This window comes from Asterias rubens, chromosome 11 (genome assembly GCF_902459465.1).
Source record: "Asterias rubens chromosome 11, eAstRub1.3, whole genome shotgun sequence".
In the NCBI taxonomy this organism is placed as follows: Eukaryota; Metazoa; Echinodermata; class Asteroidea; order Forcipulatida; family Asteriidae; genus Asterias; species Asterias rubens.
The window spans coordinates 13,488,649-13,502,913 of record NC_047072.1 but is presented as its reverse complement, the minus strand read 5'-3'; the positions used below and the strand labels follow the sequence as shown (position 1 = coordinate 13,502,913).

General features: G+C 38.7%; 1 protein-coding gene across 1 annotated transcript in view; it reads right to left on the bottom strand.

Annotated features, from left to right (window-relative positions):
- Positions 1 to 14,265, bottom strand: part of LOC117296974 — an 81,252-nt gene that overhangs the window by 22,154 nt on the left and 44,833 nt on the right. The window contains exons 41-52 of the mRNA XM_033780076.1: positions 13,696 to 13,834; positions 12,902 to 13,010; positions 10,821 to 10,974; positions 9,685 to 9,925; positions 8,082 to 8,114; positions 6,983 to 7,146; positions 5,845 to 6,015; positions 4,205 to 4,343; positions 3,634 to 3,753; positions 2,203 to 2,414; positions 1,918 to 2,025; positions 712 to 867 (exon numbers count right to left, since the gene is read on the bottom strand). Coding sequence (XP_033635967.1) covers positions 712 to 867; positions 1,918 to 2,025; positions 2,203 to 2,414; positions 3,634 to 3,753; positions 4,205 to 4,343; positions 5,845 to 6,015; positions 6,983 to 7,146; positions 8,082 to 8,114; positions 9,685 to 9,925; positions 10,821 to 10,974; positions 12,902 to 13,010; positions 13,696 to 13,834 — 1,746 coding nt within the window. The remainder of the gene's footprint in view (positions 1 to 711; positions 868 to 1,917; positions 2,026 to 2,202; positions 2,415 to 3,633; positions 3,754 to 4,204; positions 4,344 to 5,844; positions 6,016 to 6,982; positions 7,147 to 8,081; positions 8,115 to 9,684; positions 9,926 to 10,820; positions 10,975 to 12,901; positions 13,011 to 13,695; positions 13,835 to 14,265) is intronic.

Here is a 14,265-nt window from a genome sequence, read left to right as displayed (position 1 = left end):
AAGTCCGAAAGTAATTAACCATTGGGTGAACACTGCTCACTTTTGTGAAGGGTTGAGAATTAGGCTGCGCAGGAATTAGCCTTCCCTTTGTGAGAGGAAGTCCTTTGTAGCTTACAACATTCAATCCAAGATTTCGGCTACTTCAGGTCAAGGGGTAACTTTAACAAGCCATACTTGAATTATCAATTTACTTAATCCCCACCTGATCATTAAGAAAAAATAATGAAATGTTCAACTCATCTTACAATGACTGAAATGTGGGATGAAGGTTTTTATTCAAAGTCACAGATGTGAAAAAACACAGTTTGTAACATGGAAGTTGCAACATGTACCATCACCCCATCCCGACTCCCTTGATCACACCACTGAGTCTACCAGGGAAAGTTACAATGCTACAAGAACAAAAATGCAATTCCTGTTCACTCATGAATTAAAAAAAATTGTTTAGTAAACCATAAAATTCACTCAGCAAACCCAAACTGATCGCATTTGATCATGAATTTATCAAGGAAGGCTAATTCCTGCAAATCCTATTTTCATACCCTTCACAATTGTTTTCCTGACTTTTTGGTGTCATATGAAAGTTGAGACATTTAGCTATCCATACACATAAACATTTTGCCCCAGAATCGTATATTTTTTTATTCGGCAGCCATTTTTTTTGAGACACCCGGTAGTGACAATATGTCAACCAATATTACAGACAATTACCGGTTCTCCAGATCGCATGAAGTAGTCTGGTCCCTGCTGGCCATCGTAATTCCCGCAGAGTCCCTCGACTTCATGCTTGTAGTCTTCTGTAAGATACACTTCCACTTTACTTCTGCCATCCCATACCACTCTTAGACCGAAGTCTGTCATGAGGATCTGGGAAATAAAGCATACATATTTTACATATCACAATACGTATCACAAAGTTATGGGGTAAAAAACACTCAGGGGCTCACGATTAGGATGAAAGACGCAGTGTGAAAAGAGATTTAGGAACCCAGTCTGAAAGGGAATTTTTTTAGGCAAAGTGTAACCTTATTTCAGGCACAATTCTGGCTGCCTGTCTGCTTGGGAAGTCCTGTAAGGATCTTGTGTTTTAATTTTAATTTTTAATTTTTGTGTGTGTGACTTTACCAGTTGTTAGCTTTTTAATCATTGTCTAATTATTTTGTTATGCACTTGTGTACATTTTATGGAATGTGTGCAATATTATACACATAATGAATGTTTATGAGTGCAATGGTGCGAATATGTTCTTGAGTTGAAAGATGGAATGTTCTATTCAATGAGGCGGAGCCGAGTTGAATGGAACATTCCAGCTTTCAACATTATTTGTTTTATATAACATCCAAGTAGATCTTTGTCATTTTGATTGAAAGATACAACTTTCAAAACAAACAATTTCAACTGTAGAAGCCGAATGCTAGTAGTTTTACTATGCCTTCTTGCAGTAACACCTGCTGCGTTACCAAAGACACGCGCACGCAGTGATGTTTTTACTCAGCTTTTTCGTTCCATCCGAAAAGTACCATTGCACGCTGGCAGCGTGCAATGGTACTTTTCGGATGGAACGAAAAAGCACGGTGAGTGACACAGCTTGCAATGGTACTTTTATTTGCTATCACATGACGGACAATCCTCCAATCAAATGGCAAGGATCTGCTTGGGTGTTATATAAAAATTAATAAATTGTTTATTACTATTATTATTATTATTATTATTGTTAGGAATATTCATCAAAAGTGCTGAGTAAGTCATGAATGCTCAGAATGCTTTGTGTAGGATTGTTCCCCAAGTCGAGTTGCTGCCAACTGGATTGTGGGAATATCCCTGTGAGAACATTGCTTTACATCTAAGATGGAACCGACTTCTAAGATGCTCCCTAAGGCACTATCTTCCATGATAACAAAAGTTCTCTGAACTTACAACTCGGCTGTTGCAGCCATCAATAATGGTGACACCATCCTTCTCATACGGTGATCGAATCTTCTCATTGTCAACAAAGACTGCACGGTTTTGTTTGAACTCATAAAACTGAAAAATATAATAACATTCACATTTAATAGATGGAAATTTTCATGAATAAAACAGTAATACATATATTTTGTGTCAATGACTAAAAACAACGATAACTGCTGTATTTTTCCGCAGTTTACTCAGGCGTGTGTTTCAACTAATACCTACAGAGCCATAGAATGGTCAGAAACGTACCCTTTTGTTGATTCGGATATAGACTTCTCGTGTTGAAGACACAGACGGTTGACGTAGGGATTTTTCATTTTTAGCAGTGACTTCAAAGGCATCCTTAGTACTTCCGGCGACTGTTCTGGTCAACACGTATGTACAGGCACCCATGAAGTTGTATTTAGCTCCATCAAACTGACCATAATGAGGATCCCCCCATCCGAAGCATTTGTTTGTCTCTGAGAATATCAAAGAAATTACAAGTTATTAAAATTACTTCTTAACAAACATACCCTCATTTTTATAAACAATAATAAAAGATGAGCAGAGTATACTGTTCGAAACAGCGGGACCAAACCGGCTCTTTTCAGAGCCAACATTCCCTCAAAAGATATTTTACACATGATTGTACCCTAGTGCTGGGCGAATAGTGAAATTTTGATATTCGGATACCGCTGGCCAACTATCCGAAATTAACCGGATATTCGAGTAGTGTTTTTTGCCGCTAGAGGGCGCTGTACGTTTGTGAATGAGATCTTATGGGTGGATTGATATTAGTTTTAGACAGTGTCACTCGGTTCATTCATAAAAATAACCGGATCTAATTTAAAGATGGCGATTTGCTTTGGAAAACTTTCGTAATCTTTGAACAAATTACGTCAGAAATGTCATTGTTTTAACTCTTCACAGAGGTGAGCATAGTTAAATACTTAATTTATGCTGTTTTATGCTGTCTTAATAGAAGTTTCATAAGGATTCAGACAAAACATTCCTATCAGTTGTCGCCCGACGTCCGCGGATATTCGGATATTAAAAGAATATCCGGTTACTTGGTTGTAATTACAGAACTATCCGGTTTATAAATAGGTATTCGCGCCCTATGCGGATATCCGGTTAAGAAAAAAAAAGGCATTCGCGGTTACGGATAGGAGAACCTATTCGCCATTAACCGGATATTCAAATAATTCGCCCAGGCCTATTGTACCCGCGAGTCTACTATTAATATTTATATTTATAGTTACTCTCAAAGGCATTTATTGTCCATATATAGACTGTATTGAATAACCACTTTTTTGCTATGAAAGTCGCCATCTTGTAGGGCAAACCGTGTGCGCGTCTAAATGCGTACATCAATGAAGCACGCATCACGCAGCATTCCTGGTTTGATTTCTACTGCACTTGCACGACACACGCACGCGCAAGCGCAGACGCCGTGCTGTACATGTACAGGGCAGATATTTGAACGGTGACGTCAAATTCAATACGGTCTATTGCCCGGTTGGGGAACTATTTCCTGCAAATTATGCGTGTGCGATGTCTTGAAACAGTGTAGCGCAAATCTCCTGCACTACATTACCAGTTAAACCGCGTGACCGTGTTTCAGCCAACCAGAATACAGAACAAGCAAGAGGTGTGTTACAAAAACTTGTAGTGTTGAGAATTTTGAAGCTGACTTACTGACTTCGCAGTTCTTCCCTCCCCATTCTGCTGGGCAGTTACATGTGTAGCCATCGCTGTTTTGGGCCTTGCGACACATGGCACCTTGTTTGCATGGGTTTGGGCTACAGGTATCAGGATCTGTCAAACAACAGGGCAGGCAAAAGAAAATATTAGACAATTGTTCTTGCCAACATTTACCAATTATTGGCCAAAAAGCCTATACAAATATTACTATAAAAATAAGAATATTAGTAAAAACAAATTCTTATTCACAATAACCGTCTCAATGCGTTTTACATTAGTGTCCTGGTCATTGGGCTATTAGCATCCCTTAATTCTTTCTCAGCTCCCTGGGGAGAACATAGCCCTGAGCTGGCAGGGATCTCTAGTGGCTTCTTTCATACTCAATATCCTACCCTCGAAGGTACCCATTTAAACCCCTGGGTGAAGAGAAGCAGGAATAGTGCCACGACCGGGATTCGAACCCACACTCTGATGACTTTACCACTAGAACTTGAATTTGATGCTCTTAACCACTCGACCATAACACCCTACTCTATTATCAAATATTATTTACCCTAAAACTTACCAGCACAGCCAAGAACTTCCATTCTCATAGCTGGGCAGCCCTTGAAGTCGTTGATCGCAATACGAATGACTCGGGCTTCAAGAGCCTTCTTGAAAAAGTTTGTCTTCATTCCGTTCTGATCACTATTTCCGGCGAAAATCTGTATTAAAAATACATTAAAGACAGGGTATACTTTTGGTTATCGTCAAAGACCAGTATCCTCACTTGGTTTATCCCAACATATGCATAAAATAACAAACAGGTTTTCACAGGTCTGTGAAAATTTGGGCTCAGTTGGTCAAAGGAAGGTCATACCTGAAACCTAACTTTCCCAGTGTAAAGTGTTTGGGTGAAAAATTAGCTCTTTCTTAAAACTAAAATATTTCTAGCAATGTTGAATAATATCAACATGTCTTTGCCAAGTCATTTTTTTTTGTCATTAGCTTTTGGAGTAATTGCCACAAGTATATTTTTGACTTTAAAAATGAAAGCTTGAAATAAAACCATTAATTGTTTTGGTCACTGTTTGTAAATATTTCTCATCGCTAGTTAAACTGTTTTCTATTTAAAACAGCATTACTTTCATACTTTAAAGGGGAGGTTACATGATAATCACTCTCAAAATTATCGGCAATGAAAACTTTTGGTTTTTATTGCCGACTTGAACACTTTTCATTGAACACTGAACACTTTTCATTGAACATTGTTTTTATTGAACACTTTTATACTTTCTACAGCAGCTTTCGAAAGTATAAAGCATTTTGAGAACCATTTCACTTTGAATTAATGTGGTTATGTAAACATATACCATTTTTGTATGCCCCCAAAATTGAATCTGAGAAGCGTAACACTTATAAATTTGTATTTTTAGGATCATTATTCTTCCTTCTTGGACATATTCGCTCTGGATTTTCAGCGATATCTCAGAAACAAGACCACTGTTTGAAATGATATTTTTACAGGTTAGTTTTACAGTAATTGTTCTGATTTGTATAGGGTTAAAACAAAACAAAACCGTTCAAAAAACTAAAGGTATACTTTTCCTTTAAAACATGTTACAATTACTACCAATCATTACTGCAGAATGAATCTTTGGTTTTTAATTTCATTATTCTTGTCGTTTGATTGCTTTTAGTTTTACGTTTACATATTATCCTTACATATTTACAACTAGTTTATAGTTTTCCATCGTAAGTTTCATAATGTTGATTACGTCTGTCTGCGTTTAATATGATGAACTGTTTGTTATTAACTTGAATACGCAGGGCCCAAATGGAAACCTGTTCTTTATAATTGATTAACCTCACCCTTGGTAAATAAAGGAAATAAATAAATAAATTTAAAAAAACAATGATCATTGAAAAAAATAAAAGGGGTGAGAGTCATAACTAACGAAAAAGTCTGAAACTTGGATAGAAATTCAAAGGTATGTTGAAATGATGCCATTTCTACTGTTTGGTAACCCACGGGGTTATAGACTCCAAGGAGCTTTTGGAAACAGAATCCAAAGCACCAGAAAAGTAGATAAATGAGCAGGATTTCTTTATTTGTGGAAATTTTTTTTCTCCAGATTTTCTTCACCAGGCCGACATAAAAAGACTGAATTCAGCAAAAAGACTGAACAATCTCATCCCTGAATATATGAAAGTAAAGAAGCCTACCTCTTTGATTGCGTTAGTTTCTGCCACCCAAGCAAACTTGGTCGGTTCCAAGGGGTTTCTGTAGTCATGGCTGGCTGTGTACTCGACAGAGTAACTGGTAACCCAACATGAGTTGACTGGATCACCCTGGGTCACTATACCAGTTAACATGGCAATGTAACCGATGTCCACCTGAAATATCAAAATACAGTCATTTTCATTTCTGCAGTAGATGTCCGAGTTGTTGCTTTGATAATCACATAATAAAAGGAGGGACTTTTATTGTTTTTTTAAAACTTCCCTATGCTTTTTTTTTTTCCCCGCTTTTTTTTTTCTACGCCTTTTTTTCATTTCTGCAGTCGATGTCTGCGTTGTTGGTTTGATAATCACATGATAAAAGGATGGACTTTTCTTGGTTTTTAAAAATTTCCCTACACGTTTTTTGGGGGTCAAAATACAGTCAGTTTCATTTCTGCAGTTGATGTCCGAGTTGTTGGTTTAATAACCACATAATAAAAGGAGGGACTTTTTTGGGTTTTTGATAACATCCCGATGCCTTTTTTCTTATCAAAATACAGTCATTTTCATTTCTGCAGTAGATGTCCTAGGAGGGACTTTTGTTGGTTTTTGAAAACTTCCCTACGTTTTAAAAAAAATCAAAATACAGTAATTTTAATTTCTGCAGTCGATGTCCAAGTTGTTGGTTTGATAACCACATAATAAAAGGAAATAAAAGGAGGGACTTTTGTTGGCTTCAGAGAAAATATGGAAAATCTTCACGAAACCTTGCCCGTAAGCCAGGCCTGATTATCACTGGAATCTCAGAGTTGCCTCCCATATCCCGAGTTACAATGATAAACAAACGTCGAAGTTGCAAGATAATAATGAAAGAAAAAACACTTTTGTTACACAAAGTTGTGTGCTTTCAAATGCTTGATTTCGAGACCTCAAGTTCTAAATCTGAGGTCTGGAAATCAAATTCGTGGAAAATTACTTCTTTCTCGAAAACTACACTACTTCAGAGGGAGCTGTTCTCACAATGTTATATATTATCAACCTCTCCCCATTACTCGTTACGGTTTTATGCTAATAATTATTTTGAGTAAGTACCAATAGTGTCCACTGCCTTTAACAATAAAAGAGATACAAATTACGTTACCTGCAGGTAGATGTTTTCGTCTGTAGGTGAGGCCTGCCAGGCGAGGTCATTGTTAAGGCGTGCTTGGCCTGGCCCTAACTTGATTGGATCGTTGCTGCTGCTGGAAAATATAAAGTCGTCAGGAATTCTACCGCTCTCCATTCCAATTCCACCACTGCAAGCAACTACAAAGAATAACAAGGGTGGTAAGTGGTGCTTAGTAACCATGGCTCAATTTTTTGGAAGGTAAAGCCCTAATTCAAATGGTGGATACAGCTATGGCAATGACCGTTGCTTTGGGCATCCTACAATTCAATGCTTGAAGACGTGATGATAAAGTCGTAGTCTTAGCCTATGTGAACACGCCCCAAACTTGTCACGTAACCGATGCAAGTGGCCAAGTGCGCTACAACAGCAGCAAATGACGCTGACAGTATTTCTGAGGTGTTCGCCGCACAGATAGAAAGGAAAGGAAGATGATACGGTTTTGTATTCATAAATATGGCTAGATGTAAATCACTAAGGGAAACTGACTCGATTAATTTTTAAATAGTTTGGGGTAGAACAAAGACAATTTGACCAGAGTGGGATTTGAACCTGCTACCCCTGGTTTAACGTGTCCCTATTTTGTCAATATCTTTGTTCCGTGGTACACTCAGAAGCCAATCAACCTGTAACTGCTGTATAGCCAGCCGTCGATTTCACCAAACTCTTCCTAACTTAGGATTACTCTTAGGACTTAGGACAAGTTCAATTTCGTAATCAAAGATGTCAGGACTCATTTGAACCCATCCTAAATTAGGACGGGTTACTCTTCCTAACTCAAAATTAATCCTAAACCACAAAGGAAACTGACCGAGTCAGTTTCAAAGAATTTTTGATTGAAAATGATTCGGAAAGTTATGACTTTGGGCCACCTTGTTTACATCAGTTGTGTGAGTTTGTGCTCATATGATGGGTTGCAAATGTGTTTGTGTGAAATGTTTGCAATAGTTAGCATAAAAAACACCCTTGGTCTCGGAGACGAAGTTTCCTACCCATCCAAATTATATTCAATACAATTATAACTTCCACTGTTGTGTTAGGATCTAATGGCAAAATTGTGCATGGAAGAACTTACCTGGTGGCGTCAAAACCTTGACATCTCCAATGGCTGCAAAAAAGAAAAGAAATGGACAATAAGCTTATGATTAGACCATGTTATATAACACCCAAGCAGATCCTTGCCATTTGATTGGAGGATTGTCCGTCACGTGATAGCAAATAAAAGTACCATTGCCAGCTGAGTCACTCACCGTGCTTTTTCGTTCCATCCGAAAAGTACCATTGCACGCTGGCAGCGTGCAATGGTACTTTTCGGATGGAACGAAAAAGCTGAGTAAAAACATCACTGCGTGCGCGTGTCTTTGGTAACGCAGCAGGTGTTCTGCAAGAAGGCATAGTAAAATTACTAGCATTCGGCTTCTACAGTTGAAATTGTTTGTTTTGAAAGTTGTATCTTTCAATCAAAATGAGAAAGATCTACTTGGATGTTATATAAAATAATTAATTAATGTTTTTCATTCGTGCAATGGTACGAATATGTTCATTCGTTGAGAGCTGGAATGTTCCATTCAACTCGGCTCCGCCTCGTGGAATAGAACATTCCATATTTCAACTCATGAACATATTCGCACCATTGCACTCATAAACATTCATTATGTGTATAATAATCAGACTAGTTCCTTCAGCAATAAATAGAATTCAGGAATAGCTTGAAGGCCCATGGAGACAATTGTTAATCGCCAAAAAGACCAGTATTCTCACTTGTTGTATCCCAACATAAATGTATGCGTATAGAGCTATATATATTGACTAGAGTGCTAACAACCCGTTATACACTAAGGCAGTGGACACTATTGGTAATTACTCAAAATAAAGGCAGTGGACACTATTGGTACTTACTCAAAAAAATGATTAGCACAACGAGTAATGGGGAGAGGTTGATAGTATAAAACATTGTGAGAAACTGCCCCCTCTGAAGTGATGTAGTTTTCAAGAAAGAAGTAAATTTCCACGAATTTGATTTCTAGACCTCAGATTTAGAACTTGAGGTCTCGAAAACAACCATCTATTAAACGTACATTACTTCGTGTGACAATGGTGTTTTTTTGGTTCATTATTAACTCGCAAAGTCGATAACAGATTGAGCTCAAATTTTCACAGATTTGTTATTTTATGCATATGTTGAGATACACCTACTGTGAAGGCTAGTCTTTGACAATTACCAATAATGTCCACTGCCTATAAATGTCATGTACATTTTGCCATATTTCTCATTTCAAATCAAAAGAAGTGCGAGTACAAAGAAAGACACCATTAGGAGCTAACAGCATTTGTGCATTTTGCAGAGGTACCATAGTTGTATGGGTTAAAATCATAGAAATAAAAAATGTAGAAAGCTGGACCGCTCTTTGTGCCGTCTGTGGATGCTGCGTATCGATACAACGCGACATGCGTGTATGGCAAAATGATTAGCAGTTGACACGCCTTTATGGCAAAATGGCAATGCAGAGACACCATTGATTTGATGCATGAAAGAGTCACGTAAGCTTATTTTGCCATACACGCATAAAACAAAAAAGATGTCTGCGTGTCCGATGCACTCAGCCTTCTCTGTGTTCTATTTCTATGGTTAAAAATCACTAAATTCAGAAAATGGATGATTTGAATTTAATACACACCCTCTTGCGACAAGACAGCCACAAATGAATAAGTGGCTGAGGACGTTTTATATCTGCTCATTATGACGTCATCACCCTTGCTCTTTCTGCTGAAGCCATCAATTCTACAGCTTCTTGTCACCATGTGCTCTGACCTATCGTGAGCTGATCTGTCCTTGTAGATTGGACTGCGTCCGGGGGCGTAAAATCCAATCATCTGACCAGAACGGACTTCAATCCAGTTTGCTCTTTCCAAGGGAACCTTATAACGAAAGGAAACGTAAAACACTTCAAAAAAGGTTTCACTTTCAAGAATTGGGTTTAGTTGTTTGTCTTGAAAACCTTGATAAAAACAGGATTACCAACCAATTTTCCACGTGATTTTTAGGATAAGCAAACAACAGCCGAAGAACAGTACAAGCAACATGAAACAAATGGAAATTTTGTTGGTAATCCCATTTTTATCAAGGATGAAATTTCATGCTAAGCAAATTTTTGTGCTTAGCAGCTCTATGAAATTGGGCCCAGATGTTCAGGCTAGGGTAGCTTATGCAAGTGGTCTGAGCAGGCTTGTGTTGGTTTAATGTATGCATTGTTTGCCTAATCAGGGTCTATAAACATGTGCAGAGTCAAATTGGTCGTTACATTCTAAAGAGGAATATCAAATTCAAGGCTGTTTTGATTGAATACCATAGTCAAGAATGAAGCAAAACACCCCTGTACAAAATGTACGACCCATTTGTCTCTGCAATGGCAACCTCGCTTCCATGGGCAGCGCGCCGTATCACCTGCTAGCTCGGTGTACGTCTCTAACCCCTGAGAGGGAAACTCTGATCCATGTCTTTGATTGGCTATCATATACGCGCAAAATTTGAAACACTGTGCGTCTCAAAAAAGCTCTATATGCCGAAAGTGCGTATACGCATAAAGATGTACATATTCACTTTTTTTGTGAAGCAACACTGAACGCCAAGACAAGTTTATGACTTTTATTACACACAGCGCATCCAGCGTGTGCGACTAACGCCTAACACAGAACGGATCAACCACAGGACTAGTTGTAATATCTCTTATATTTGGATATTTGGAGTTACACTTCCAGGGGTTATGATCGAGCAAGGCATGCTGGGAAAAATGGCGCGGCGAAGATAACTCACATCCACTGTTTCACCTCTGTTCCAGTCACTGGATTTCTCAATGTAAGTATTTCCGACAATAGTGAAAACACCCTTCTTGATGTCGACTGGCTGCAAGACGTAGAATATCACTGATTCTGCATACTTGGGTACGAATTTCCATCCAGTAATGTAGCTATAATGAAAAAGTACCGCAAAAAATAATAATTAGATAACAATACTCAGTTTTTATATATAGCGCTTTATACACCATGTCTCAGAGTGCTTCCTAAGTTATTACCCCTGACTTTTCATTCCTTAAACTATCTCAGCTCCCTGGGGAGTATACAGCCTGTGCTGTCAAATATGTAGCGCACTAAGCTAAATCAATCACAAGAACCATCTCTGCCCTCACAAGTACCCATTTATACCCCTTGCTGGAGAAAAGCATTTATTGACCCATTTCACCTGACGTCATCAGCAGAAAAATCTTGAATGCGCCATACTGGTGGGCAATTTCACTGTGTGTTTTTATATATTATTACAACTCTATGCTGCGCGTTATGCAGTAAAGTGTGCATTTTAGGCGACGCAGCGTTAATACACGTAAACCTAACTGCCCACCAACACGGCATTGGTCGCCGCGTGTAATGCACGTGCAAGGGGTCAATAGTAAAGTGTCTTGCTCATGAATTGGTTCCTTAAAAAGTACAAGAACCTAGCACTGTAGGCCTGTGGCCAATCCACTCTACTTGTCGCTGCAGGTATGGTAACCTGCAAAAGCCATCAAGTCAAAGAGCAACTGGTCCCCTCTTATGCTTCTTTGATCTTGTGATATGTCTAAACTGTATGCAGTTTGGGGTGACCAAATAGGCATGCTAACCTTCCAGTGCTTACTGTATTAAAACAAATGACGATAAAAATGCAAATTCAGTGTGAACGCCCAAGCTGGCCGCCTAATTTTTTTTGCTAGCCTGCGAAATATGCTCACTCTTTTTCTGCTTAAGTAGCAAAAAAATTTGCTTACTGTTCAGCCGCACTATGAAGTTTGCCCAAGGTGGCCTTAAGCCTGGTTCATACTTCCTGCAAATGTGAATATAAAGTGAATGTTGACGTCACAAATTCGCAACAAATAATTTGCAGCAGTTGAACTCTGCTCAACTCTCTTGCGAATATCACAGCGAAAAAAAAAAGTCAAATTCGCTTCACATTCGCATTGACAGGAAGTATGATCCGGGCTTTATTCTGACAGGCATAATTTTGTTTAGCTAAGCTACTGTTTGTGCTTAAAGGGATGCTGCAGTGAATTAAAATAAAACAGTTAATTTTGCTGTCATTTATTTCTGATATATGTATTGAACCTCAATAAAATGTGTTTTGTTTTTTCCCCGACATATCTCACTTGCGTAATTAGCGAATAAGTCATGCCCCCCCTTTTGTGGATTGTTACCGCCCCCCTAACATATCGTCGGCAAAAAGAGTCTGGTCCCTAACTACACGCGCCTAGGTACCAGGCCACACAGTGCACACGTCTCTATATGCACACAGCCAGGGGGCCCGACGGCTCGGGTTCCCAACATGACGTCACGGTTATGCCCCTTTTAGGGGCGGGGTGGGTTCCCCTAATCTCTTGAAAACCATTTCTAAAATACTTGCGCATTTAATAAAAAATAATAAAAAAATATTTCAGGTTTAAAAAGTCATGTTTAATCGTTTAAATTATTTTAAAAAAAACACTGCAGCCACCCTTTACGCAGTTTTTGAAATCATGCCCAGGTAACATCCGCCAGACTAATTTTTGTGCAAACTGCTTACCAACCACAAGGACCTATACGTAGGGTGTAAACCCCTAAAAAATCACTAATGGCCGGACGTTTCAATCCATCAGAGTCTTTCTCTTGATAATTAACATATTGACCCCTTTGCACGCGCATCACACGCATTGACTGATGCCACGCTCACCATATTGGTGGTCAATAGGTTTACATGTAAACGCTGCCTCGCCTAACATGCGCACTTCACTGAATAACACACGCTGACATTGACCACCAAAATGGCGCATCCAAGATTATTTTGATGATGACGTCAGGTGAATTGGGTCAATAGTACACTCAATGACTTACCCGTTACATGAAAGAGGGTTCTTGATGTTCACTACAAGTGATTTGTCGCGGTTACTACGTCTCCAGTTTCGGACTAATGGGTTTGCTCCCCATTCTTTTTCGCAACTGACTGCAAAAAAAAACATGAACAGTGCGAGTAGGATTTAAAACGTTGCATGGTGGAAATACGATATAATAATAATAATAATAATAATAATAATAATAATAACCTAAAAGAATATTTATAAGGCTTCAAAATCCACCAAAATGAGGTGCTCAAGGCGCACAAGAGGGGATACCACACACAGCAAGGAAAATAAGACAAATACCAATTACACATAAGCGACAGTAAACAATGTGGTTTTTAACTTAATCTTGAAAGTATTGAGACTAGAAATGTTGCGGATTTGAAGAGGTTAATCATTCCAGAGTGTGGGTCCAGCATGGGAAAATGACCTATCGCCCCATGATTTACTACAAGAACATATAACATGCAAGTATTAGAAGATCGGAGAGATCGTACAAATGATATTGAAAGGGTTTCGGTAACACCATGTAATGACTATCTCTAAATGAGTTGGATTGGGGTGGGTTCTGAAAAGAACCGTTGGTTTCAACTCGACATTTCGATCAGTTTCGATCAGTATCAGTGGCTTTACAAACACAAATGCCCTTTTGACATTAAATACTTTTTATTTGACTGCCTGTCCTGGATTAATGTTGACAAGACCTCTAAAGAAAGGGTTGAAGAAAAAAAAGGTTTCTTTGCAAAAAGTATAAAACCGCCTTAAAAAAAAAGGCCCAAAACAACTTACTTGGACAGCCCATAACCTCAAAGCGAAGACCGATTTGGTTGCTCCACTCCTGCACTATAATCCTGACAAACTGCACCTTAGCTTCCTCATTGAAGAACATACTGACCACACTGTCCGAGTCAGTGTTTCCGTAGAAGATCTGAAAGAACAGACCAAAGAATTGAATTTATCCTCTCTTTTTTTTGTATACTTTTCTTAATGAGAGATTGCTTAACATAACCAGGCCACGATCAGCCACTTCAAGTTGAGGACAACACTCAACTGACTTGGGCTACTGACCCAAATCAACTGCCACCAGGGCTGAAACAGGGTTACCCCCTGGATAGTCTGTAGGCATGGGTGTCATCCCCTAACGGCTTGGCTGGTAAAGCATATTGCACTACATGTACCTTCCAAACTTTTCAACTTCAAGGGTAAACTGTTACATGTACCTTCTAAAGTATAGACCTTTATCATAATGCCACCATCTTGGTCATGTTCCCTGTATCCAACGGGAGTATAAACGCTAATATTCATTGCAGAAAAAAAGAACCAGACTAATTCTTCTCAGTTTGATTACATTGATTTGAA